The 27,879-nt window shown below is 39.1% G+C and overlaps 1 protein-coding gene across 6 annotated transcripts in view; it reads right to left on the bottom strand.

Annotated features, from left to right (window-relative positions):
* BTBD7 (BTB domain containing 7) overlaps positions 1-27,879 on the bottom strand; it is an 80,880-nt gene that overhangs the window by 31,338 nt on the left and 21,663 nt on the right. For 4 of the 6 annotated variants that reach the window (XM_081830023.1, XM_081830022.1, XM_081830019.1 and 1 more), the window contains exons 2-3: positions 23,324-23,511; positions 21,534-22,613 (exon numbers count right to left, since the gene is read on the bottom strand). The exons of 1 other annotated variant lie outside the window; for it this stretch is intronic. In XM_081830023.1, coding sequence (XP_081686149.1) covers positions 21,534-22,613; positions 23,324-23,405 — 1,162 coding nt within the window. In that variant the 5' untranslated portion in view covers positions 23,406-23,511. Of the gene's footprint in view, positions 1-21,533; positions 22,614-23,323; positions 23,512-27,879 lie in introns of those variants that run through there. One more of the 6 variants, XM_031036447.2, reaches the window with a different exon arrangement.

Here is a 27,879-nt window from a genome sequence, read left to right as displayed (position 1 = left end):
ACCAGCAGGGTCTAGAAGACCGTTTGTGGGAGTGGATCTTGAGAGTGCTGGACCAGGATGCTAGGTCTGTGGCGATATAATACATCAGGAGCAGGAAGGTGTTTGTCTGGAATTCAAGGGATTCACCAGGGCATCTTTTGTTGCTTCTCTGCCCAGTGATAACAGAGACTGGGCAACTGTAGCAACCAAGGATATTTTAGTATATGTGCTGCCGAAGCGAGCACTAGCAACTAAGAGCTCAGACACCTCTGGGATGAAGGTCTGGGTCAGCCCACCTGCAGGCTACCCAGACCTGCTGAAATACGGGCAAAGGAAAATGAAAACTTAGGTTGGGGGATAGAAGAGGGAGATTGTGCTAATCTGTACAGTTCCATCTTGCTTAAGCCTAGAACTGTTTCCCACAATCTCCGTTCCTATATGGTTCCAAGCAAAGCTGGTCAAAAGCAGAAATGTGGGAGATTGGGAGGGCAGAAGTACGAGCATTACTCTCTAAAAGTCACCACAACCAGATATGGTAACAGGCAGACACAGAAGTGCCTGTGGGTGCTAGTTTGTCTTTGCTCTCCCCTGCTCCAAGTCCAGTTCTCCCTCCCAACTGCAGCCCCTGCAGTGGCAACACTGGCCCCAGGTCACCAAAAGATGCTTGGCCGAAGAGCCACTCTTCACATGCTCCCGTACCCTGTGCAGCCTCCTGTCAGTGGCTCAGTGTGCCTGACCTCTCAGGTTGACTGGCTGGTAGCTCCTCTGCATTCTACTTCTCTCCCATTCACACCTTCCCTTCCCCAGCTTTCCCTGCAGTGGTGTGAGGCTCAAACCCTAGAATTCCCTTCTCCCATAAGTCAGAGTTGCTTTGCTTCCCTCAATTGAACTCTGAGTGATGGAGTTTTGATGAGAATATCAATTATAGCCTCCAGCCAGTTGCAACAGCTGGGACTGCGACTAACTGCACCATCTTTCCTGAACTGAGTCTTTTGTAGAGGTGTGGCTGGTTATCACCCTGAAGGCTCTGTGATCTAAATTATTGTTTTCTCCTCGTTAAGTTAAATCACATCAAATTGTTGATATTAAACCATTTTGACCTGTGAAAATAACCTCAGAAGATTAAATAATGTATTAGTTTTCTACTGCTATGTAACAAATTACCGCAACAGGTTAAAACAAATCATCTCCTATTTTCTGTGAATCAGGAATCTGGGCACAGGTCACGTGGACCCTCTGTCAGGGTTTCATAAGGTTGTAAATCAGGTGTCAACTGGCTTGCCATCTCATCTGAAGAAGTGGGAAGTTCTGGGGAAGAATTTGCTTCCAAGCTCATTCAGATTGTTGGCAGAAATCCCTTCCTTGTGGTTGTCTGACTACGGGCCCAGCTTCCTGTGGCTATTGGCGGGGGGTTCACACGCAGCTTTTATTTATTTATTTTTTTTATTTTTATTTTTTTGTAAAAGATTTTATTTATTTATTTGACAGAGAGAGACACAGCGAGAGAGGGAACACAAGCAGGTGGGGTGGGAGAGGGAGAAGCAGGCTTCCCGCTGAGCAGGGAGCCCGATGCGGGGCTCGATCCCAGGACCCTGGGATCATGACCTGAGCCGAAGGCAGATGCTTAACGACTGAGCCACCCAGGCGCCCCCTCACACGCAGCTTTTAGAGGCTGCCTGAAGGTCCTGCCATGTGGTCTGCTCAACAGGCCTTCTCATGACAGAGTAGCTTACTTCTTCAAAGCCGGTGAGGGAGGAAGTCTCTTGTGCCAGTCTATTAAGATGGAATCTTCTCTAAATATAATCACAGGAATGATGTCCCATCCCTGCCATATTGTATTGGTTAGAAACAAGACAGATGCTGTGCTCACGCTTAAGTGGGTATAAATACCAGAAGATGGGGATCATTAGGGGTCATCTTAGCGTCTTCTTGTCACAGTAAGTTTATGACCATTCTAGTAATACCACTTCTGACATACCGAGCAATCCAAATCATTTTAGTCTGTCCTGAGTGCTCCTTTCTTTGATCTACTTCAGCTGTCTTTTCTCAGAACATGTCTAACTTTACCACTTCTCTGAAGAGGGTAAGAAAAACTGCAATCAATATTTTAGGTAAAGGTGCATTATAATTTGGCCAAAAAAAGAAAAAAAGGCCAATTAACAAGGGAGTCAAGAATACTCAATGGGAAAAAGACTGTTCCTTCAGTAAATGGCACTGGGAAAACTGGATATCCATATGCAAAGGAATGAAACTGGACCCCTATCTTACACCACTCACAAAAACTAACTCAAGATGGATTAAGGACTTAAATGTAAGACCGAAACCATGAACTCCTAGAAGAAAGCATAGGAATAAAACTCCTTGACATGGGTCTTGGTAATGACTTTTTGGATATGACACCTAAAGCACAAGCAACAAAATTAAATAAGTGGGACTACATCAAACTAAAAAGCTTCTGCACAGCAAAAGAAACAATCAACAAAATTAAAAGGCAACTTACAGAATGAGAGAAAATATCTGCAAACCATATATCTGATAGGGGGTTAATATCCAAAATATGTAAGAAATTCCTACAACTCAACAGCAAACGAGCTGATTAAAAAGTGGGCAGAGAGGGGCACCTGGGTGGCTCAGTCGGTTAAGCATCTGCTTTTGGCTCAGGTCATGATCCCAGGAGTCGGGCTCCCTGCTCAGCCGGGAGCCTGCTTCTCCCTCTCCCTGCCACTCCCCCTGCTCATGCACACGTGCTCTGTGTGTCAAATAAATAAAGTCTTTAAAAAAAAAAAGTGGGCAGAAGTCTTGAATAGACATTTTTCCAAAGAAGACACACAAATGGCCAAAAAGTACATGAAAAGGTACCCAACATCACTCATCATCAGGGAAATGCAAACCAAAACCACAGTGTACCACCTCACACTTGGCAGAATGGCTGTTACAAAAAAGACAAGAGTTAACAAATGCCAGCAAGGGTGTGAAGACCCTGGTGCCCTGTTGGTGGGAATACAAGTTGGTGCAGACACTACAGAGAACAACATGAAGGTTCCTCAAAAAATTAAAGGAACTACCATAGATTCAGCAATCCCACTTCTAGGAATGTATCTGAGGATGATGAAATCACTATCTCGAAGAGATGTCTGCACTCCGAAGTTCACTGCAGCATTACTTATAATAGTCAAGATGTGGAAACAAATGAGTAAAGAAAATGTGGTGTGTGTGTGTGTATATATATATATATATAAAATGGAGTATTATTCAGCTATAAAAAAGGAAAGCCTGCCATTTGAAACAACATGGATGAACCCTGAAGGCATCATGCTAAGTGAAGTAAGTCAGAGAAAGACAAATACTGTATGACCTCACTTACACGTGGAATCTAAAAATGTCAAACTCACAGAAAGAGAAAATAGAATGGTGGTTTCTAGGGGCTGATGGGTGAAGAAATGGGGAGAGGCTGGTCAAAGGGTACAAACTTCCAGTTATAAGACGACTAAGGTCCAGAGTTCTAATGTGCAGCATGGTGACTACAGTTAATATCGTACTGTATACTTGAAAGCTGCTTTGAGAGTACAGCTAAGTGTTCTGACCACCACCACAACAAACTATGTGAGGTAAAGGATGCACAAACCAACCTTACTGTGGTAAACATTTTATAGTATATACATGTATCAAATCATTACATTGTGCACCTTAAACTTACCACAATGCTATATGTCAATTATGTCTCGATAACGTGGTTGGGGGGGTGATAAAAGAAAAGAAATCTAGATTAAAATCTATTTTCACTGCAAAAAAAAGGAAAAGTAAGTTGAGTTTTTCTGGGTTTTATTTCTCATACTCTTTTGGCTAATGTTCAGAATTTGGTTATTTCTGTTGGGTAGATATTAAAAATAACTTCTATACATAATATAGAGCAGAGTCTTAAAGTGCAACATATTTATCTACATTGAAGGATATCTTTCAAGTTTCTGTCCCTTTTAATAGGGGGACTCTTACAAGTTTCTTGCAATAACTAAATGCCAGAGGGCATTAGTAATATTATAGATCTATTCCAAATATCTTTTTATGTTTCCTTTCAATATATTAAAAAAAAATTTTTTTTAAGATTATTTGAGAGAGAGAGACAGCGAGAGAGGGAACACAAGCAGGGGGACCGGGAGAGGGAGCAGCAGGCTTCCTGCGGAGCAGGGAGACCGATGTGGGGCTCGGCTCGATCCCAGGACCCTGGGATCATGACCTGAGCCGAAGGCAGACGCTTAGCTGACTGAGCCACCCTGGCATCCCTCCTTTCAATGTATTTTAAAAGTTATGTACTTAGACTATCTCTGGATGGATTTACATAAAATTGGTAACATTGGATGCTTCTGTGAAGGGAAACTGAGTGGTGGGGGCCAAAAAGTTGGGAGCGCAGGAGACTCTTCGCGGAGTACTCTTTGTACTGTTTGAATTCTGTTCCATCTGAATATATTATCTATTCAAAAAAATCAAATAAAAAACAAACAAAAACCATCAGGGTATGGAAGTTGCCAGGAGTTCCTTCCCCCGGTGCCAATATAAAATCAATCACTGACCACAGAATCCAAGCAAATATTAGAAAGGAAATGAGAAGGTTCTCTGCTTTGAGAACATTACTCCCCTCTGATGGGAGAGAGGCAATCACTGAGATTCATGCTGCTTGTGTGTGAAAACGTACCCTGACTGCTTGTATTCTTTATTCTGATAGCTTTTGCCAAGCTGTATGAAAAGGACAGAAAAGATAGGAAAGAAGTTACTGTAGTAACTTGGTAATAAAGGAGGAGGCTAAAGTACACAGACAATTATAAAAGATTAAAGATTTCTCTGAGCAATGAAAGGAAAAAGACAAGACTAAGAATAAGAACACTTAAGATACTTATTTGAATATATATTTATATTGCTTTAATGTTTACTCTATAAATTAATGTTTGGTATGGCATTTTTAATATTTAGGCTTCAGTGTTTTTTGGTGTAAGTGAAAACAGCATGATGAAAGGGAAAAGCCTTCACAGGGATGTTCTCTAAACACAGACACCCTATACAAGCCCCTGCTATACTAGAATGCAGAGGATCAAATTCTGGAGCCTACAGGACACCCGAACTCCTTGAAATTGAACACATATTCTTATGTGTGGGCATCTGACTAGAAGGGAGATGCAAGATACACTATTGGAGTCAGACTGACCAGAGACCCAACCCCAATTCCCTTTAACTATGTGATGTGTGAAATTTTGTCTGTTTCCTCATCTGAAAATGTTCCCTAATCCTCAAAAATCTATCTCTTACTATAATTAAGTTTCCTCACACACCATTATACTGGTGTATTCTAATTCAGAAGCAAGCACAGGGTCTGTGGGGAGTGGGAGAGGGTAGGAGGACAGCAGAGTCTCAAGAGAGCAGAGCAAGTCAAAGATTATAAAGAGAACAGAAATGCTGACAACCCAAGTGTACTGTGTACTTTCCACTCACACGTCACTTATTAAAATGTTAAATAAAAACAATTCTAGGGGTGCCTGGGTGGCTCAGTTGGTTAAGCAACCGACTCTTGATTTCAGTTCAGGTCATGTCAGGGTCCTGAGAGCGAGCCCCCCGTCCAGGTCCGCCCTCAGCACAGAGTCTACTTGTCCCTCTCCCTCCCCAAAACAATTCTAGAAGTCTCAGTATGTGAACAACTCAGAGGTTCACATACCTTTAACAAAAAACAAAAAATACCCATTTACATCTATACTTTATTTACTATCCTTAAACCATTTTCTCACTGTGACAAAATAGTAAATTAGTATCCTTAATTCTGTTATAATAATAAGAAAAATCCAAAGGTTTGGGGGTAGAGCCATGTTATGATTTTCAGAAAACTTTTTGATATTTACTGGTTATCTCTTAAATATGATTGTGTCTCCCTTCAAAACAATGTACCTCACAGATAATTTCTTCCCATCCCTCTTCCCCCATGATGTGGAAAGCATAGCCCTGCAGTTAGAAAGACTAGGATTCAAGTTTTGGCCCTAACACTTTCTAGCTGAACCCCAGGTAACAGTATTTTCAAGCATCAGTTTACCTATAAAATGGAGAGAATACTTACCATAGATGATGCGAGTTAGGAGCTTAGCAACAGTGCCTGGCAAAAAGCAGGTGCTGAAAAATTCTACTAAATAAATGAATAAATATAGTAAGAAACTTCAAAAAAGAATTAGCAGTTTTTGATGAGTAATTTATAGATTGTATCTGCTTAAAGGATGTATGTATTAAAAAAAACCCCACTATTTCTGGAACATTTCTCATGATGTCTACATGCTGATTATGGTCTCAGCCAAAGAGATCTTGTAATCAGGCCGTATTACTTGCTGTGCCCAGGATAAAGCCCAATGTCTCTGCACAGTATATCAAGTTCTTTACTGCACAGCCCTACTGGTCTCTGGAGCCTCGTTTCTCACCACACCCCTCTTATCTCTGAAACCCCTATCCTAACCCCAAGTGCCTGGCTCTTATTTATCTCTGGGTTTTTCTACCTGTGTTCCTCCTGCCTCACCTTTATCTCTAATCTTTACTTAACTCCCATTCATTCTCCAGGTCTCAGCTTTTCTGGGAAGCTCCTGAGACTGTCTCCCTTCCCTAATTCTCTATATTGAGGTCTGGGGCTCCTCCTCTTCCGGTGTGCTCCCCTACCATCCAGTGCTTTGCTCTACTAAGACATTTACACTGTAACTGCCTATTGGTACCTAGCACTAGATGATCTTACTCATTACTTCAATCTCAGGGTCTGGCATACAGTAAGTGCTAAATGAATATAAGTATACGAGTCATAGTGCTAATTCTATACCGAGGTCTATCTGAATCGACAGGTTATTTTCTTCCTTCTCCTCCATAATGTCCTATTTTCACCTTTATTTGCTGAGAACTCAGGCAGCTGCCATTCTCTCAGGTTTACAGACCTATTATGATGATCAGATTTACAACACTGTATCCATCCACTTCTATTTAACTTAGTATATCTAAAAACCTGACATCAAAATATAGAAGTGGGGCTCCCTACCAATGAAGACTTTAGATACTTAATATTTTTACTGCTTACACTTATATACAAAAAAAAAATCAATCTGAAAGTTAAGATGATGCATTAGAATAACAAAGAGACTATTTAATCACAGTTTAGCTTAGAAACTTTTCTGAACCTCTCATAATTAGATACAAGCCTAGATATAAAAGGTTTAGAGAACGAATGTGATGCCTACGTATCTTCTAAAAGTATTTTGGTGAATCAGTCTCAAAATTCAGCATTGCTCTTTAATAAATGTAAGCCTCCATTAGGAAGAAACACACTGACAGTGGAAACTGTATTAAAATCAACCCATTTTGGAAAAGGCCTAACACTATTACGGTTGAAGAGGAATATGGTTAGAAACAAAGACGTATAAGTGTGCAAACTGTGTTTTCGGGTTTTCGGCACAACTTTCAGATGTGTAGATATTTCACCTTCAAATGCCATGGCATGTAAAGCATGTATCAGAAGCTTTATAGACATGTCAATGCTGAGTATGAGGTATACAAAAATGTTACCTAAACAGAGCTCAAAGCTATTTATTTTTTATGCTGGGCGAAGTAAGTCAAAAAGAGAAAGACACGTATCATATGACCTCACTGATATGAGGAATTCTTAATTTCAGGAAACAAACTGAGGGTTGCTGGAGTGGGGGGTGGGGTGGGAGGGATGGGGTGGCTGGGTGATAGACACTGGGGAGGGTATGTGCTCTGGTAAGCGCTGTGAATTGTGTGAGACTGTTGAATCTCAGATCTGTACGTCTGAAACAAATAATGCAATATATGTTAAGGAAAAAAAAAAGAAGATAGCAGGAGGGGAAGAATGAAGGGGGGGAAATCGGAGGGGGAGACGAACCATGAGAGACGATGGACTCTGAAAAACTGAGGGTTCTCGAGGGGAGGGGGGTGGGAGGATGGGTTAGCCTGGTGATGGGTATTAAGGAGGGCACGTTCTGCATGGAGCACTGGGTGTTATGCACAAACAATATATCATGGAACACTACATCTAAAACTAATGATGTAATGTATGGTGATTAACATAACAATAAAAAATTTAAAAAAAGTTTTTTAAAGATTTTTATTTATTTGAGAGAGAGAGCGAGCACAGGCAGGGGGGAGTAGCAGAGGGAGAAACAGACTCCCTGCTGAGCAGGGAGCCTGATGCGGGACTTGATCCAAGGACCCTTGGGATCAGGACCTGAGCTGAAGGCAGACGCTTAACTGACTGAGTCACCCAGGCGCCCTACTTGTTTATTTTTAAAGACTTCATTTATTTATTTGAGAGACAGAGAGCTAGAATGTGGGTGAGAGGGAGAGAATCTGAAGCAGACTCCGCACTGAGCACAGAGCCCAATGTGGGGCTCGATCCCACACCTGGGAGATCATGACCTGAGGCGAAACCAAGATTGGACACCTAACCAACTGAGCCACCCAGGCACCCCTCAAAGTCTTCTAATAAATCAAAGTCATTCCCTTCATGGAGACATATTGAGTAAGGCTAGCCCATGTTAATTTGTAATAGAAACTGTTATTTTTTTTCACCTAAATATATGAAAAAATAGTTGGAGGCAAGAACTTTCTGGTCAGTTACATACACTCCAAACTCAGATTCAGTCTTTAGGAGTTATTTATAAAAAGGTACCATTTGTTAGCAGTGCTTTCCACTGGGAAGTGAGACTGAAGGGTTCTTAAACACCTTTTGTATTATTTGTATTATCTGAATATCCAAACATCAGTACATCTCTTATATTTTTAGAAACAAAACAAAGGGGTGCCTGGATGGCTCAGTCGGTTAAGCATCTGCCTTCAGCTCAGGTCATGGTCTCCAGGTCCTGGGATTGAGCCCCACATCAGGCTTCCTGCTCAGCGGGGAGTATGCTTCTCTCTCTCTCTCCCTCCCTCTGGCCCTCCCCATTGCTAGCTCTAATAAATAAAATCTTAAAAAAAAGAAACAAAACAAAAAATGTAATTATTAAAATAAAGTAACTCTACATATTGACATAATTTTTGCAAAGCTTAAGTGTGAAAAAGGCAAAATGATAATATGTATAGTGTGGTACTATTTATGCTACAACATAACAAGATATGCATGTGAAATACACACACACATTCACATACATATAAAGTAGATGTGATTAGAAGTGGCTTCAGGGAAGAAACAATGCAAGTATTTTTACCTGCATCTCTAATAACAGGAAGAGCATCTCTATAATAGGAAGAACAATAGTAGCTACCATACCAGTTACCATAAAGATTAAGTGAGGTATTCCACACAATAACAGCTAAATAACGTCATTACTAATCTATCTTAATTCTTGGAATAGTTTCTTCCAGCCACTTTCAAAACCAGAAGGAGACGAACACCTGTGTGTGGTCAAAGTCCCTTCTACTCTAGACATTTTAGGAAGTAAGTGTAGTATTTGGTTTTAAGGCAAAAACTTCAATTCTGTATCTCAATATTGTATTTGTACAATGCTGAGGTTCTTTCTTCTATCGTTTTCCTTCCTCAATCACTAATGTCTTCCCCCAAATAACCTGCAGCTTGGATTGCATTAGTTTGTACTCCTTGGCAATAGAAGGTGTAAGAATAGTCAAAATTTAACTATGGCAGAGTCAGAAAAACAAAAATAAGTTGGGGCTTTAGGAAAAGGCAACAATTAGGCGACTTCTCTTAGTGTTTCTATGAGAAAAAGTGACTACAATCGAATCAAAGTGGAGTGGGAGTTTACACCAAACAGCTTACCACCATGGGAAAACTCTATGGACCATTTTTTATGGTCTTGTTTTGCCAACCAATGTTCAATGTTCTCTGCAACTGTAATCCTATGTATCATAGCTGAAAAAAGTCTGAATCTGGTAATTTCTTTAGACTTTGGAAACTTGGAACCGTGCTGTCAAATGATGTGTAAGAAAAATAACTCAATTCTTATCTTTAGAAACTGTCTACCACGGGCGCCTGGGTGGCTCAGTTGTTAAGCGTCTGCTTTCAGCTCGGGTCATGATCCCAGGGTTCTGGGATCGAGTCCCACATCGGGCTCCCTGCTCGGCGGGAAGCCTGCCTCTCCCACTCCCCCTGCTTGTGTTCCCTCTCTCGCTGTGTCTCTCTCTGTCAAATAAATAAATAAAATCTTAAAAAAAAAAAAAAGAAACTGTCTACCAAAGAGTTAATGTAATTCAGTTTTTAGAAAGATTTTATTTGAGAGTGAGCAAATGAGAGAGAGAGAGAGAGAGAGAGAGACGACAAGACTCCCCACTGAGCAGGGAGCCCAACCAGGCTGATCCCAGGACCCCAGGATCATGACCTGAGTTGAAGGCAGATGCTTAACCAACTGAGCCACCCAGGCGCCCCTGTAATTCAGCTTTAAAAACGTTTGTTAAGGCCCTCCCAAATGCAAGCCAGGCATAGAGTTTGGTGCCCACACTTCTGTGAAGAGAAAGGAATAAGCTCATCTGAGGAACCCAGGAAGAATTTATATGGTGAGTATGTGGCAGAGCCAGGATTGCAGCACAGATCTGACCCCAGACTTCATATTTATAAAATACCATTAAATTTGGGTACCGTTATTTATCTGTGAACCTGAGCAAATCTCCAAGCTCCACAGGGTTGTTGTGAAGATGAAACGAAAGACATATATGTAGGATGCCCATCATGAAGCTAGGAACATAGTGACATTCAAACATGGCTCCTTTTAGTTCTCTTCTCCCTGGTATTGCATCTTGCATAGCAATGGTGTTCAAAAAAATGCTAACCTGAAATCAAGTCTCTCTCTACTTCAGAATACATTGCATTGGGCAACATCATTGCAGATGCTTTCCAACATCCTCACGGTGTTCAGAGTTCAGTATACTCTTTAAATAATAAAAGCTCAGCTCTTTCTTGTCCCTGTGTTGTTCAAAGTTTTGTGTCCATATCCTAATGACCTGACTACAGCATTTCATCTTTGACTGATTATATTAGTGTCTACAAAGTTCTAATTAAATCTCTCAAATCTTGACTATAATAAACACATAATTTGTGTTGGGGAAGAAAACCAAACCAAAACAAGCAAGTCTTCCTGTTTCATCATTTCCCTCAACTGTGGTATTCTTGGGATTTTAGTATGACAGAGAAAAGATTTTGCGTATTATTGAGAAAGGGTTCTAATTGTCCTCAGATTAAACTTTTTGGCTTCAAAAGATTGACAGTCTTCCCTGGCTTCCAAGAATATGTTAAATTCAACTGATACCTATTACATATCAATGGACAACAAAAGAAAGAGTTGATGTGACTTTATTTGAAACTTAAAACTGAGTTTAATGGTATGGAATTATACACCATTTTGACCACCTCTAAACTTATTTTTAAAAACAATGCTTCATATTTACCTTCTAGATTGAGATTGAGCATCTTAATTTTATTTGCAACTTCAACGGTTAAACGTTTATTACACACACCCCCTTTTAAAAAGAAAAAGTTACTCAGTTTTCATAGGTATTAAAGATAACTCAAAATATGTAACTCTTTGATTCTACCTGAAACTAATAATACAGTATATATTAATTAAACTGAATTAAAAAAATTTTAAAAATGTAACTAAGAGTATACTAAGAGCAAAGTAGTGTGCTAGGTTCTTTGGGTGATTCAAGATGATGAAGATTTTGACCTTGTCTTTAGAGAGTATAGCACACTAGTTGATAGAGGAAATGAGACAGGTACATAGGTAATTTCAAAATAAGTTAGATGTAAGAACCTAAAAGAAAAGTAAAAGAAGTGTTTTAGAAGTTTGCAGGAAGTAGAAAATACTTTTAATTTGGAATGCCTAAGACAAAACAAAGGAAATAGCATGTAAATTTAGCCTTAAAGAGTATGGTAGAACTTGGACATTTAGTGGTGAAAGGCAAAGATATTCTAAGACCAAAGAAAAGTGTGAGCAGAGGATCAGAGGTGGAGAGTTTGTAGTCTGTATGAAAAATGGTTTAAGTTCTAAAATAAAAAATGCAGTAAAATATTACACTTTAGAGCTCTACTCATAATTTTTTTTTTTTTTTTTAAGATTTTATTTCTTTACTTGAGAGAAAGAGAGGGAGAGAGTGAGCATGAGTGGCATGAGAGGCAGGCTCTTTGCTGAGCAGAGAGCCCGATGTGGGGCTTGATCCCTGGACTCTGGGATCCTGACCTGAGGTGAAGGCAGATGCCCAACCGACTGAGCCACCCAGGCACCCCTCTACTCGTAATTTTGAGTAAAGAATTTCTTAAACGCTAAGTGTCATTATGATTAGAGATGTGTAACTTGAGAGTCATCTGAACTGCTATTCCTGAAACTGAGATTAATTCTTCATCTATGTTGTATAGGTAACCGAAATCTACATTTTTACTCTTATCTGTTGTTGATAATGGTCTTTAACTTAGCTCCATTATTCTCTAGGAAGTATAGTCTGACTAATTTGCTAAAGAGGAAACAATTACAGATAGAAGCATATTGAACTGCCAGTTCAACTGAACTGAGACAGAAGAAGAATGTCAACACAGAGACAGTGGAGAGGATGGAAGAGGGAGGAAGGGCTTAGTGAGTCGGAACAGTTAGTCTTTACTACTTTGCATTTGTTTTGAATCACACACTCTTGAAATCTGACCAAGTTGCTAAGGGAAAATTAGGTCATAGCTTTCAGTTGTTTCTCTGTTAGATTTCTAACCCAATAAAATATAACCACATGCATTATGACTGAAAATATGGGCAATGCATTATAGAGTCCACTTTGGAACTAGTGTTATAAATACTTTTTATATTCCATAGATTGAAAAATACATTTTTGATCAAGATGAAAAAATAAAATCTGTGGTTTAAAGTGTACTACTGTAAAATGCCCTGACCTGGAATATACATGTAGATATTGGTGCTAATCCTGAGCTATTTTGTTCTGAGGTCAAGAGTACTTATAACAAGGAAATGTAAGTTCTTATGGTAGGCCCAAGGTTGTTAAAATTCATGAGAAAACCTACAGTTCTCCTAAAGAGTGGATTTTTACTCAAAGAATTAGAAATCAATACATATTCTCACCATGGTACTCACATTTTCAGAGGTGTTTACACAGTGTAGTGTATGCTAAAATCATCGTGAAAATCAGTGCTCAAACACCTGATCTTTCTTTTGAGGCTCTTCTAATCTAGCCACCTATTTTGGAATTGCGTACACTGGTCTTTTTACTATAGGTACTGTTACCACCCAGGTTTCCCAGCTGTAACCACAGAAGACAACTCTAGTTGGCTTAATTAAAGAGAAAAGGGATTTATCTGAAAGGATACTGTTAGCCCACAGTTCCTGAGAAAGTTGAAGACCAGACTCAGAAAACAAACAAGAGCAGAGGAAGGCTGCAGAGTGAGCACTACGTCAGGAAGAGAGCCCAGTGGGTACCCCAGGCTGCCCACGGCCTGTGACTACCACAGCTCCTGCTCTGTGTACAGGCGGTGGATGCCATCAGTCGCATCACCGCCACTGACCTCTCTGCTTTACCGCTAGATGTTGCTGCTCCTACCCTGCTTATACAAAGAATTCTCTACAACCCTTGCTATTCTGTTCTATCAGCTCCATTCAAAAAGCCCAGGTCATGTGCTTAAACATTAACCACTGAGAAGACTGAGAAAGCAAGTATTTGACCCCTTAGGTTTTTACACTGGGGGGTGGCTTCTGCCCTCCATCAAGACCTGTACCGTGAGGAATTTCTCAAAACTAGGAAGAAGGTCGTGATGCTGACAGCCAAAAAAGTCAAATAACTGACACAGGAACACTCATCGACTCAGGAAAGAATGGCTTACTCAGTACAAAGCCCTCTGTTCTCTGGCTAAGTGCTCTGAAGCAAAGTTTGAGTGGTGACCTACCCAGGCCCTTGCCCCCCCAGTTTTTAAATGTCTTAACGGGGCCCACATTTCCCTCTTACTCCTGCCCAAGTGGTTCAGCACAAATCAGCTCACGGCTGAGACTCCTCAGAGCTGATGCTTCAATCACTAGTCTGCTATTTTGTTCTTACAACTGGGCCACAGTGTCCTCCCACCTTCATCCCTGGAAAGTGGTTCTCATACTGCTCCCCTCTCTCACCATGCCCACATTTCTGGGCTTGGGGTCAGAAGAGCTGGTATGAGTCACAACCTTATTCACAATCTCAGGAGAAGGCTAGTTACTCATCTCTGAGCCCCACCATACTCACAGGTTGTCAGGGAGACCAAATAAGAGAAAGTAAAAGCCCTTTGTAATCTAAAATGATAAGCATGATCTTACTAGTTAACATTATTGATAGATATGACAAATCCCCCAGTTCTTTAGGATTACGGCCTATCCTATCTAGGTCTCTCTGGTTCTTCTGAGCACTGATGTCATATCTTTATTGTACTAAAAAATTAATTTTGTAATCAAAGCAGTATATGCTCATGATCTAAAAGGTCTTGTAGCTAGTAGTAATAAAAAGCTTATTCTAAAGACAAAACCATCTGCCCTATGTCTTTCCTACTCCCAGTTCTGCTCCCCACAGGCACCTCCTCTCAATTTTTTAGTTGTTTCTTCTGGTATTTACCTCTCTGTATTATAATTTTTATTAAATCAATATTCAGTGTTCATATTTAAATACTGCTTATTGTGAGCCAAGTGGCATACCAGAGTTATATTTTCTTCCATATGTAATTTTAAATTTTTCTCGGAGCTATTATTTTCTTCTTTTCCCACTTCTTTTTCTTTTTTTTAAATTTTATTTTATGTTATGTTAATCACCACACATTACATCATTAGTTTTTGATGTAGTGTTCCATGATTCATTGTTTGCGTATAACACCCAGTGCTCCATTTAATACGTGCCCTCTTTAATACCCATCACCAGGCTACACCCCCCTCCCCTCTAGAACCCTCAAGTTTGTTTCTCAGAGTCCATAGTCTCTCATGGTTCGTCTCCCCCTCTGATTCCCCCCCTTCATTTTTCCCTTCCTACTATCTTTTTTTTTTTTTTTTTAAGATTTTATTTATTTGACAGAGAGAGAGACGAGGAGAGAGGGAACACAAGCAGGGGGAGTGGGAGAGGGAGAAGCAGGCTTCCCGCCGAGCGGGGAGCCCGCTTTTTTTTTTTTTTTTTTAAACATATAATGTATTATTTGTTTCAGAGGTATAGGTCTGTGATTCATCAGTCTTAACACAGTTCACAGCGCCACTTCCTTCATTTTCTATAAATCTACTGTTAAGTCTTCATAAAAGCACCAAAAGACCCATGAAATCTCTTTCAATGTCCCTTGTCATTTAATGTTCCTAGAGCCTTTCACCCTCCTGGTCCAGTCTAGACGTGATGTCTGCTAGACCTACTATATAGCCAGTACTTAGGATTTCCCTTTCTTATTTCCTGTGTTTGACGCCATTTCCTGGATCCCACACTTCTTTGTTCTTGGTTCACTTCATCATTTAGTGGAATACATCCTTCCTCAGGAGGGGTGCAAGGGAGATCAGTTCTTTGAGGCAAGACTGAAAAAAATGGCTTTATCTAGCCTTACACTTGATTGACAGTTTGGCTAAATACAGAATTTTGTGTTGAAAATAATTTTCCATCAGCTTTTCAAAGGCACTGTGCCACTATATCACAGCTTTTGGCTGCTGCTACTGAAAAGCTCAGTACTATTCAGAGTCCGGTTTCTTTGTATGGAACCGAATGTTTTCCTCTCTGTAACATTTTAGAATCTTCTCTTTTTCCCTAGAGAAAGGGATAAAACTTTTTTTTTTTTAAAGTAGGCTTGAACTCACAACCCCAAAATCAAGACTCAAGCTGAGATCAAGAGTCGGATGCTTAACCAACCGAGCAACCCAGGCACCCCGGGATAAGACTTTTTAATACAGAAATTCCTTTAGCTTTAGCAGTATTTCTTATATTACTCCTCAGATACTGGCTTCTCTTCCATTTTCTCTGGTATGTTTCTAAAACCACCACTTGTTAAATTGTTATACCTTCTGGACCAATACTATAGTTTTCTTATTTGTCTCCACTGTTGTCCAGCTCTTTGTTATTTGTTTTAAAGGTTTCTTCAATTTCACCTTTCAATCCTTCTATTTTTAATTTCTGCTATCTTATTTCCAAGGGTTCCTGTCTTTACTCTTACAGTATCCTATTTACGTCTCATTGATTCAACAGAGCACTCTCTTACATAAGGGTATTTTACTTCTGTTGTTTTCCTCTGCTTTCTTCATGGTTTCTGCTAATACTTTGTTCTGACCTCTGTCTCAATTTGGAAGCTTTCTTCAAATGTCCACTGAGCCTTAGACGGGTTTTCGTATTTATGAATGAAGCACTAAACTGCTGTGTGGAAGCTCTGTTGCAAAAGTAGGACTGCTGACTACAGTCTTCTCTGTAGAAAAACTGGAAGGCAAACTGGTTTTTTCACCATGTTAACTCCTGAGCATAACTTCATCATGAACTCCACAACATTGGTCTCCATCAGTCTATATTCTCTTGGGCTGTTCACCATTTCTAGAGCTCTAATTTTTTATCTTGTATCTGCCTGGCTTAGACTAGAGCAGGGGAACGGGAGTGATTTTGCCATTTACTTTGTAGGCTTTGACATAAATTCAGATTTCAACCTTGCGCTTTACCCCAGACCCCCACCCACCCTTTTCGTAGCTATTTCCAGATTTGAAATCTCTCTAGTTTGATTTCTTTAGAAAATAAATCTTAAGGTTTCTTGTGTTTGGTTGGGGGCGGGGGGTAGAGAAGGGAATTGAAGGGGCAGGTTAGGATTTGCCAAGTGGCACAAGTGATACTGATGTAAAGAACAAACAGATGGACCACTGAAACAAAATGGAAAAAGTACCAACCCAAAATACTTGGGAACTTAGAAAAAAAGGTAGCACAAATCAGAGGGGAATATGGATTAATAGAGGGTACTCAGAAAACCAGCTCACTATATGGAGTAAAACAAAACCCAATTCCTTTCTGACACCACCTATAAAGGTGAATTCCGCGGTGGGGGGAAGGGTTGATCCATTCAGTAGTCAAGACTTAAAATCAAATCTCTCTTTTCCATTTGCAACACTTACCTCTTCTTCCCAGAGTACTAAGTACCCCCTGTGAATTGCCTCTCTTATCCTCAGTAGCCCCCTTTATAGGCTCTAGAGTTACAGACTGTTCCTCTGTTTTAAGTCAGTGATCAGTCCTTATCTGCTTTTCAGCTTCCAAAAATTTCAGTATCCTTTCTCCACTCTTGTTTTCTTCTTGGGTATCCTTGTCCTTGAGGGTTTATATTTGTTTTATTCCTTTACTATACCATTAGGGCTTTGGAAGAGCCAGAAATAAACTTATGTTTAATCTGTGTAGGAAATCAAGTGAAATTAAAGCTCATCCTAAAATGCCAGGCCAGTACCCCATTACCTATTAATTGACCTCCCTAATAGTGACTGCCTACTTGTCTGAATAAAACGCATTCTCAGTGTAGGCCAGGAAGCTGCCCTTTTATCCAAACCACTCTGGCTGTCTGCCTATACCGCCTCTTTTTATGATGCTCTTGAAACTATTAAATCATCTCTCCATCTTGAAGGACGTATTTAGTCTCAAGGTCCCAGCCTCCCTTGACAGAATTTGTTTCTTTTTAAAACTGGGCTTTAACTTTTGAAGTTAAATCTAATTAGGAATAAAAAGTAACAGTCATTAATTCAGAATCATTTACTGAATGCCCACTATGTCCCAGGCACAGGGGACACAAAGATGAGAACAATAAGGTCCTACCCTCAAGCTGCCCAACAGACTAGTCTCACAGCGTTGCTTAACTATAAGTTAAGCCCTTGTCTGAATCATAGAACAAAGATGATTTTGGTGACTATTTTCTTAATTCTCTCCAAAATGGTACATAACTATTACTATGCTGGATGCATCAGAGAGATGCTAATTCATTACACACAATATGATGCCTCAGAGTATTACAGGCTTAATCTGCTTGTAGAACTCCTGCTGAGAAAAACCAATTGTAGAATGACAAATAGCCAGATATTTACAATAGCTGATAAGTGGCATGTATCATTTCACTAATGATAAAAGTATAAGAAAATTTTAAAACTGGTAATAGTAAAAATCTGCAAAATATAGTTAGTATTAGGTTTAATCAATAGTTATAAAATTATTTTTCTGAATGTAAATAGTTTTTTTTTCTTTTTATTAAAGATTTTATTTATTTGTCAGAGAGAGAGAAAGAGAGAGAGCACACAAGCAGGGGGAGTGGCAGGCAGAGGGAGAGGCAGGCTCCCTGCTGAGCAAGGAGCCTGATGCAAGACTCAAACCCAGGACCCTGGGATCATGACCTGGGCCGAAAGCAGACAATTAACCAACTGAGCCACCCAGGTGTACGCCCCCCTTTTTTTCTTAGATTTTATTTATTAAAAGTTAGTTTTAGAAAAGAACGTGGTAGTGAATGAAATATGTTCTGATGATTATCATTTAATGGCTAATATTTATTGAATGCTAACTATGTATCAGGCGCCAGTCAGATCACTTAACATATATTATTTCCTTTAATCCTCATAATCCTACTTTACAAGGTTACTATTTTTATTTTATAAATGAGAAAATAGAAGCTTAGAAAGGTGACTTGCTCTGAGGTCAAGCACATTAAAACATGGTAGTGAAGGATTCAAATCCATCTGTCTGGTTCGAGTCTGAGCTCTTAAACTTCATGGTATAAAATTACTCTCCCAGTGACCAAATATTCTCCTTCCCAAAGAAATGGGGTAAAAATTATGCTGAAGGTATGGTCTGTTATAAACACTAATATGTACAGTATCATAGGCATGGGGGAAAAATAAGGCCTACATGGAGTGCAAAAATAAAAACATCAAATAACCTAAACTCTGTATTTTGAATAATGAAAGGAAACAGAGAGCCATGTACACCCAGGTTTAAGGAATATATATACACATATATATTACAGTAACCAAGACTAAGGTAATACAAGGAGTGTTGTATCTTTAAATGTATTTAAAAAAATACAATTTCTAGCTAAATGATAAAAAAAAGTATTTAAACTCACTTAACATAAAAGAACTCTAGATCAAGTATTACCTAAGAGCTAAGAGCTGGCTCACAATTTTACTTTTCACTCAAAACTTAAAACAACAAACCCCCAAAGAACTGTATTAGGGGATGCTTTCCCATTTTTTAAAAACGGCGAAGTGGGGTGCCTGGGTGGCTCAGTCGGTTAAACGTCTGTCTTCGGCTGGGGTCATGATCCCAACGTCCCACGATTGAGCCCCACATCGGGCTCCCTGCTCAGCGGCAAGTTTGCTCTTCCCACTGGCCCTCACCCCACTCGTGCTCTCTCTCAATCACTCTCTCTCTCAAATAAATAAAATCTTTAAAAAAAACCCCAGCAAAGTGTATACAGTACACTTTGGTTTATTATTTAAACATGTCAAAAAACAAAACCAATTTGAGAAAACAGAGGTTATTACACATTTTGGGCAATGTCACAACCTTCAAATTTTTCTGTAGAGGCATTTTCTGACAAATTTGGTTTTACAGAATAAAACAGTGGTAGGTCAAGCTGCTAGGTTATTTTTGATAACATTATTTTCCTGTAGTCTGACATCAAAATAGCCTATTATTAATGTAATGTTGTTTTAAACTGATAAAAATATTTTAACATTTTAATTGTGGTAACAAAACTAAATTCGTACTATTACTAAAAAGATAATGGTAAAGTAAGATTTCAAAAGATCCTTTATGTAACAGAAATCTCAACTTTTTTCACTCAGGTTTATTAGTGCCTTCTTTTGTATAATTCCTCTCATGTAATTTATTTCTTATTGTTATTAAGCTGGGGCTTTATTTCTCAAAGTCCTATTAATTTGCTGATTGAGCCATACAACACACATTTTTATTTTCAAGTTAGAAAAATGTGTGTAGCTTTCATCATTCCTTAGTTCATTAAATTCCTGTCTTTTGACCCAGCCATTAACCTTTTCTTTTAATTGGCAACTTCTAATGTTCTTTCAGCAAATACTCATTAGCTAAATTTCTCAAGTAATTTCATGTCATATAGCTTGTTTTCTTTTCTTTTCTTTTTTTATAAATATTTTATTTATTTGAGAGAGAGCGAGAGCAGAAACACAAGCAGGGGGAATGAGAGAGGGAGAAGCAGGCCTCCTGCCGAGCAGGGAGCCCGATGTGGGGCTGGATCCCAGGACCCTGGGATCATGACCTTAGCCGAAGGCATACACCCAACCCCAATGACTGAGCCACCCACGTGCCCCAGCTTGTTTTCTTTTATTTTTTTTTTTTAAAGATTTTATTTATTTATTTGACAGAGAGAGAGACACAGCGAGAGAGGGAACACAAGCAGGGGGAGTGGGAGAGGGAGAAGCAGACCTCCCGCGGAGCAGGAAGCCCAATGCAGGGCTCGACCCCAGGACCTGGGATCATGACCTGAGCCGAAGGCAGACGCTTAACGACTGAGCCACCCAGGCGCCCCTTGTTTTCTTTTAAAATACGGCCACTGAAAGCAAAGAATGCATCTTTCAAGACCACAAATTCCTTTTGTTCCATGTGGAAGGTCTCTTTCCAGCTCTGAAATGTTAACATTCTAATGTTTACCAATAGATAGATAATTCTTTTAATGTTACCTTCATGTATTCATTTGCCTATAACCCCAAAAATGTGCCTTCCTGACCTAAAAGTTTTAGTTTATATTAAATGAAGAAGGCTCCTGAGTCTAGCACTGACCGTGCCTTACACACTGTAGGCTGTTGCTGGATATACAAGTTGAGTTTGAAAAGAAGATACAGAATACTTAAAAATTTAAATCAGGGGCGCCTGGGTGGCTCAGTTGTTAAGTGTCTGCCTTCGGCTCAGGTCATGATCCTGGGGTCCTGGGATCGAGCCCCGCACCGGAATCCTGCTTCTCCCTCTCCCGCTCCCCCTGCTTGTGTTCCCTCTCTTGCTGTGTCTCTGTCAAATAAATAAATAAAATCTTAAAATAAATAAATAAATAAAAATAAAAATTTAAATCAGAAACTCTGCCTAATTCTCTGATTCAAATAAACTTGTATCCAAATGCGACTATTTTCATTTTTGGAATGAATTTTCATTCTTTTTCTAAACATTCAAGCATCAATAAGTTAATGAGTATAAAAATGAGACTAAGTTACCCCAGGAGTCCTAGATCAAGAATAACCATGACATCTGGGAAACGAGGCTAGTTCAAAGCTTGGGCGCAGACAGGGTGCAGGTGGTAGTTATATATTCCCACACGTATCATCTTACATTAGGGAATTAAGAGCCTCACATCTCATCTATTGCTCTTAGTCACTAGTTTTGAATGCTTGGTTTTAGTACTAAATGAACACCCACATTAATGCTGACCCTCAATTCTTTCTCAGATTCCTTAACTACATATTCAAAATAACTGACCCAGGCACATCCCAAACAGTAAAATCATATTGAACATACTGGCTGTGTTCTGAATTTGGAAGACAAATATGTAATTCGAGAAATCAAAATTAAAAACCAGAATTTCATACCTTGTGCAAGCATGTTAAATTCCAAGAACAGTGCTATGTGGTAAAGTTCCATGGCTTCTTCTGCCCTGGTCATGCTTGGCTTCCCTGCGACGAGAGCCTGAACTTCACTGAGACTCCCCACCGAGGGGCTACAGTGCAAAACAGAGAGGTCCACCGCATCAGTATACATACAGTGTAATATAACTTTCGCATATTTTTTTGGTATAATGGACTCATCTAATATAATTCTTGTGGGAGTCCTCAAAGTTCGGTCTGTGATTTCTTCACCAGTCCGTATCCTCCTTTGTAATAAATTCCGAAAAAATGGGGACCGTGCTGAAATAATAGCCTTGTGAGCTTTGAGCTCTTCATCTAAACAGTTCTGATTTCCACCAAAAGCTTCAACCAGTTCAGAGTCTGAAGAAAAACTAAGGACGACATCATAATAACACATGTAATCAAAAAGTCCACGCATATCTACATCAAGGGAATTCGGTGTTCCAAATTCTTCACTAAGCTGAACGAGGATATCAACATTTTGAAACCTTGAGTCCTCCATTCCAAACTCTCCTGTATAAAGGTAGTGTAGCAAAGCAGAAAACATGGGCATGTCTATACCAGCTGTATTGATGTCCATAACAATCTCTGCCCCATACTCCGGTGAGGAAGAAAGCAGTGTTTTAAAGAACGGACACCTTGCTGCCAAAATGGCCCGATGAACAGGAAAACAAGTTTCTTGAAATATTAAGTCTACATCGGTACAATACTTGTACTCATAAAGATCGGCCATATCTTTCTGCAATGTCCGAGCTTCTGGTCTAGCCAAACTGGCTTGTAGAGAAAGCTCCTTTAAGGCTGAAGTTCCCTCATATTCCTCCACTAAAGCATTAACATCTCTAACATCCCACCCAGAGAGGAGTTCTCGCATCTGCTTGGCGTGATCGGCAGACCTATTAGATTTTCGACGCTTAATAAACTTCTTTTTGAGGGTGGCAAGGCCAGAGGTTCTCTTTTTTTTGTCTTGTGGTTTCTCATGGCCATGGTCAAGGCTATATAATTTTGATTCACAACCATAGCCTTGCTGAGAATAGGATGATGTCCCTAAGAAGGAAATCAAACAAATGAAAATTTGTTTCTTTGTTCTTAACATTCATTTTCAATGTTCACTTTAACACATATTTCATGCTAAAAATTTTTACAGATATTCTTGAACCATTCAAATAAAATTGACTTTTATTTCTATGAAGGAAGTTATTAAAAAGTTAAGTTTACTTCTATATTAAATAAGGAATAGAGACTAACAGAGTAGATTATTATTTACTTGACAAAATGTTTTTGGTTCTCTGGCTATCAAAAACCAGGTTATCACAGATTTTAATCAAGGATTTTTAGGAAATGAGAGTTAAGCAGATTTGTAAATTAAGAATACTACTTGTATGTAAACGTGAAATTTTTTTTTCTTCTTCTTAACTATACCAAGGCTGCTTTGCACTGGGGAAAATAAATGGACCAGGATGCAAGAAGCTTGTATTCCACTATTTTTACACCAATGGAGAGACTGCCAGGTTTCTGAGGGCAACTGGCAATTATGGTTAAGACACCAAAGATTAAAAGTGCTATAGCAGCTTGGTCAGGATAAAAATCATACAAGATAGATTTACATTTGTGGGGAAAAAACCTAGATGTTGCAGAATTATTATCTATAATAACTTTTTCACAGTTCAATTCTCTTTTCAGCCAAAAAGACCACTGAAAACACAATTCTATTTATACCCACAAAAGAAAATGAAAGTAGAAAAACTGAAAGTTACCTATAAAAGTCTGTTGGGCTTGAGAATTTCCCCCTACCCTCGGGGAACATGAATGAGGATAGTTAGATGCATTAGCACCCATTTTCTTCAGTCACTCAGGCATTCCATCTGCTGGTTCTTCAGAGTATAATCCCAGAGGCCTTTACGAACTTTCAACCCTGGATCCAGCAGCCTCTTTTCATCCATTTCTTGGTATGAAACAAAAATAATTTTATTCATTTTTTCAAATGTATTTCAAATTGCACAGTAAAAAAAAAAAGCAAGCTAGTGAAAACTGCTTTTATTTGCAAATGACATGCTGTCAAATTCACATGTAGAAATTTCGGAAAATGTAAACAAATAGTTAAACTTGAATTATGAATCAGTGGTAGCTGCAATTTTGAGCCATAAAATGTACCAATTATATACTTTCTAAGGCAGTGAAAAGTAACAAATCAGACTAATTTAAATATATAATTATGGAAAGAGTATTTCAAATTACAGGGAAAAGTATTTAGAGACTAAAAATTTTTTCAATTTTTTTTTCTTACTCCTTTAGAGGCAACCATCAGTTATTATAATCTAACATTCTAAGCAATTTGTAAACATTGAAGAGGTTGGTGGGAGGGATGGGATGGCTGGGTGATGGACACTTGGGGAGGGTATGCACTATGGTGAGCGCTGTGAATTGTGTAAGACCGATGAATCACAGACCTGTACCCTGAAACAAATAATACATTATATGTTAATTAAAAAAATGTGGGGAAAAAAACCACACTGAAGAGGTTGATACTAGAGGTGGTCCTCCTCATGAAGCCCTGAAATAAAAATACTGCCTTCTATTACCTGATATTACGACTTAACATGGACAGGGCAGTACCAGTAAGAGATAATTTTAACAATTACAGAATAAATTCCACACCATGGAACCCTAACTCTCAGAGCTGCCGGCAGAAGATATATGCACAAAGAGAAGACACTCTAAGATTAGAGAACAGAGTTAATAGGAATACTGTATCTGTTTGGCATCTGGATATATAAAATTTATCTGACTAAAAGGGATAATGGTTTAAGAGAAAACCCTATTTTTTTTTTAAAGATTTTATTTATTTATTTGACAGAGAGAGATACAGCAAGAGAGGGAACACAAGCAGGGGGAGAGGGAGAAGCAGGCTTCCTGCAGAGCAGGGAGCCCGATGCAATACGGGGCTCAATCCCAGGACCCTGGGATCATGCCCCAAGCCGAAGGCAGACGCTTAAGGACTGAGCCACTTAGGTGCCCCGAGAAAACACAATTTAAAATCTATTACTGGAATTGTTACAAAACCAAGCAGGAGGTAATCTAGCCTCATAATGAAGGATGAAGTGTTTTAACAAATAATAAACACACACACCCCAAATCACAAAAAATATGCTAGAAAACAGAACGGTGTCAAGATTCTTGGAATTTATTTTCATCTCTGTTACTGACACAGCATAACCTTAGGAATTCAAGTTTAAGAAAATCACTGTTAACATCTGTGCTTCCTTCAATCTTTTTCCATTAAATACATGCGAATTTAAGCATAGAATGATCTACCTATAATGTTCAAGACTGGGAAACCTTCTACAAACTGGATAATATGCCAAGTGACAGTAACTTCAAATCACACACTCACATAAGCAAATTTCTTAGTTGAAATTCACCTACCTACCAAGGAAAACACAGCATGTTAGACTTTTTACTCTGGGTGCCTGCTACTGAAGTCAGAAAGGCTATGGGTAGACAGGGATTTGACAGTGCATTCTGTAAGAACTACCCCGCAAGGAACCCAAAGAGTTTAATATACTATTTTGTAAACATTAAACGGTCAAGAAAATTACTTCCTCCAGCAAAGTTAGTTTTTTTAAAGTTTGGTGCTTAATGTAAGTAAATTCAGTTTTCTATTCTTAAATACTAGAAATGTACAAAAGGCTGCTTTTTTGGGTAGTTAATTTTAACAGTCAATTTAAAAAAGATTTTTATCATTGAAGTATAGTTGACATTAAATGTCAATTCTTATAAAATGGAAATTAAATCTGCCTGTGTTAATTTCAGTTCAAACTTAAGAAACAGTAAGTCTAATAAATCTTCGTTTTCAAATTGAGCTCCTTAAAAGCTTTAAGGTTCTATCAGGTACTTTCAGTGGTTCTTTAGAAAAAACTAGGGTCCTAGAAGCCAAGTTTGTGGCCTCATTTACAGGTCAAATCCTTTTCTCTCACTGAAGATTTGTAGATAAAACACAAAAACAGGGGTGCCTGGGTGGCTCAGTTGTTAAAGCGTCTGCCTTCGGCTCAGGTCATGATCCCAGCATCCTGGGATCGAGCCCCGCATCGGGCTCCCTGCTCAGCAGGAAGACTGCTTCTCCCTCCTCTACTCCCCCTGCTTGTATTCCCTCTCTCCCTGTCTCTCTCTTTCTCTGTCAAATAAATAAATAAAAATAATAAAAAAAAACACACAAAAACAGCACAGAGAATTCTTTTTCAAATTTGAAATATATTAAGAAGAATGCAGATAAAAATGAAAGTCTTTACCAAAATGAGAGAAAAAAAGATTAAAAAGATGAGCTTTGAATCTGGAAGTAATGGATGGTAAAAAGTGCTGGTAAAATGTCCCCCTTATGGTAGGTCTCTTCTCATTTCCTTCTTTACTCATTCTTGAAGTTACATATTGCTTCATTTGTTTTGTTTGCTTTTAATTTTTTTTTTTTTTTTTTGAGAGAGAGAGTGTGCGGGCAAGCAGGCGGAAGGAGAGAATCTCCAACAGATTCCCTGCTGAGCATGGAGCCCAACGTGGGGCTTGATCTCATAACCGTGAGATCATGACCTGAGCCGAAATCAAGGATAGAACACTTAACCAACTGAGCCAACCAGGTGCCCCCGTTTGCTTTTAAATTTTTAAAGACTGCAGAGCAAACTCACTAACACAGCACAAAGTATACTGCTGAAACAAAACAAGAATGGTGCCATGTTTCCAGATGAAGAAAAATCAGGGTCCACAGTAGTGGACAGAGTTCCTACTCTGTCACATTGTAACGAAGTGTGCACATACACATAGGAGAATCATTTTCATCTGAAAATTCTGCAGGATTGGTAGGGACACTGTTACCCTGGTCCCTCTGAAATTTAAACCTTGTCAAAAATGTCTTTTTTTCTTTTTCCTTTCTTTTTTCAAAAAGCTCAATTTTATGGTGAGCATAATTAGATATTCTAAAGCAAACATACAAAGGTTACAAAACATCATCAGCCCCACTGGAGACACAAGACCACCTAGCAAGCACTAGGGAAGTCACAGGCTGAGATAAAGATGCTTGGCCAACTGCCACTGTAATTAGCACCACAGGGACAGCTGGGGTCTCACCCTGGAGAGGTGACTTGAAATAAAATGTCTTTGGGACTTAGGGACAGAGTCTCTTCCTGGTAGCTCCTATTTAATGGGAATCCCCTTCAAGATGAACTAATTTGGGCAACATTCATATTTTCTACTGGAGCTCTAATACTAAAATAAACATAGGTCTTGGAAAGACTTAGTGGGAGAGATTTTTCAGGATCAGATATAACCCTTAAGTCCACCCTGTGTCCCCTGTTTCAAATCCTGGGGTAATCCTGACTGTGCAGTTATAGTACTAAAACCCTATTTCTCAAAATTCTCAGGGAACACTTTTATTTATTAAGTAACCAAAACCCTATGCCATATGGAACACAGTATTATGTTATTTAGTTCTTAATCTAACCCACTGCCTTTAGATGCTGGAAATGAGAATAAGTCACAGTTAAAACTCTCAGAGATGTTTTCATTCTAGACAAGCTCTGTCTGTCTCCTACATAAAACAGGATGAAATCCAATTTTTGGATGATATGGCAGGAAAGGAAAGGAAAAGAGAGGGCCCACAGGATGCAAATGGCCCTAGAAAGCAGATCTTTTTCTAGAATCAACATTCTGGGGGAGCTCCCCTCTGTTAATAGTCTATATGACCAATCTCAATCAAATGATCTAACTGGCTTAAAACAAGCTTCAGTGATTGCAGCGACCCAATTGAAGGGGAAAAATGATACTGAAGGTAACAGAATTAACAATCCCATGAGAATATTTTTAGAAAAAAAATCAACCTCTCTGCCTTCCAAAAAACCCTAGACTAGCATTTCCAAACAGTTTTCCCAAAGATTGGAAAATGCAGGATTGAACAAAAACTGATAGGTCTCTTTACATATAGAATGTTTTAGCATCTTTAAAGTGCTAAGGTGCATTATGAACCTCCAGGAGGAAGTATTCAGCGTGATCTAAAGGAGCCCCTTTGCCCTACAGAGCATTAAAGGAATGTGCTTGTATGATACACTTTGGACAACCTTGACCTTTGCCATAAAAACACTTTTTACTGCTTTACACACTAGAGAACAATGGGCATCAAGTGACCTGGGATAGAGTACATCTGTCACTAATGTACCACTTACATGGGATAAGTCACATTTAACTTCTATGAATCTCTGAAACTGAGATGTATGGGTCTCAGCATCTGTAAAATAAAAAAGTTGATCTAGAGTACCTATAATTCATTGAA

This window comes from Leptonychotes weddellii, chromosome 9 (genome assembly GCF_054177405.1).
Source record: "Leptonychotes weddellii isolate Sample4059 chromosome 9, ASM5417740v2, whole genome shotgun sequence".
In the NCBI taxonomy this organism is placed as follows: Eukaryota; Metazoa; Chordata; class Mammalia; order Carnivora; family Phocidae; genus Leptonychotes; species Leptonychotes weddellii.
Note: the sequence above shows the minus strand (reverse complement) of the source record. Positions and strands in the feature narration are given on the sequence as shown.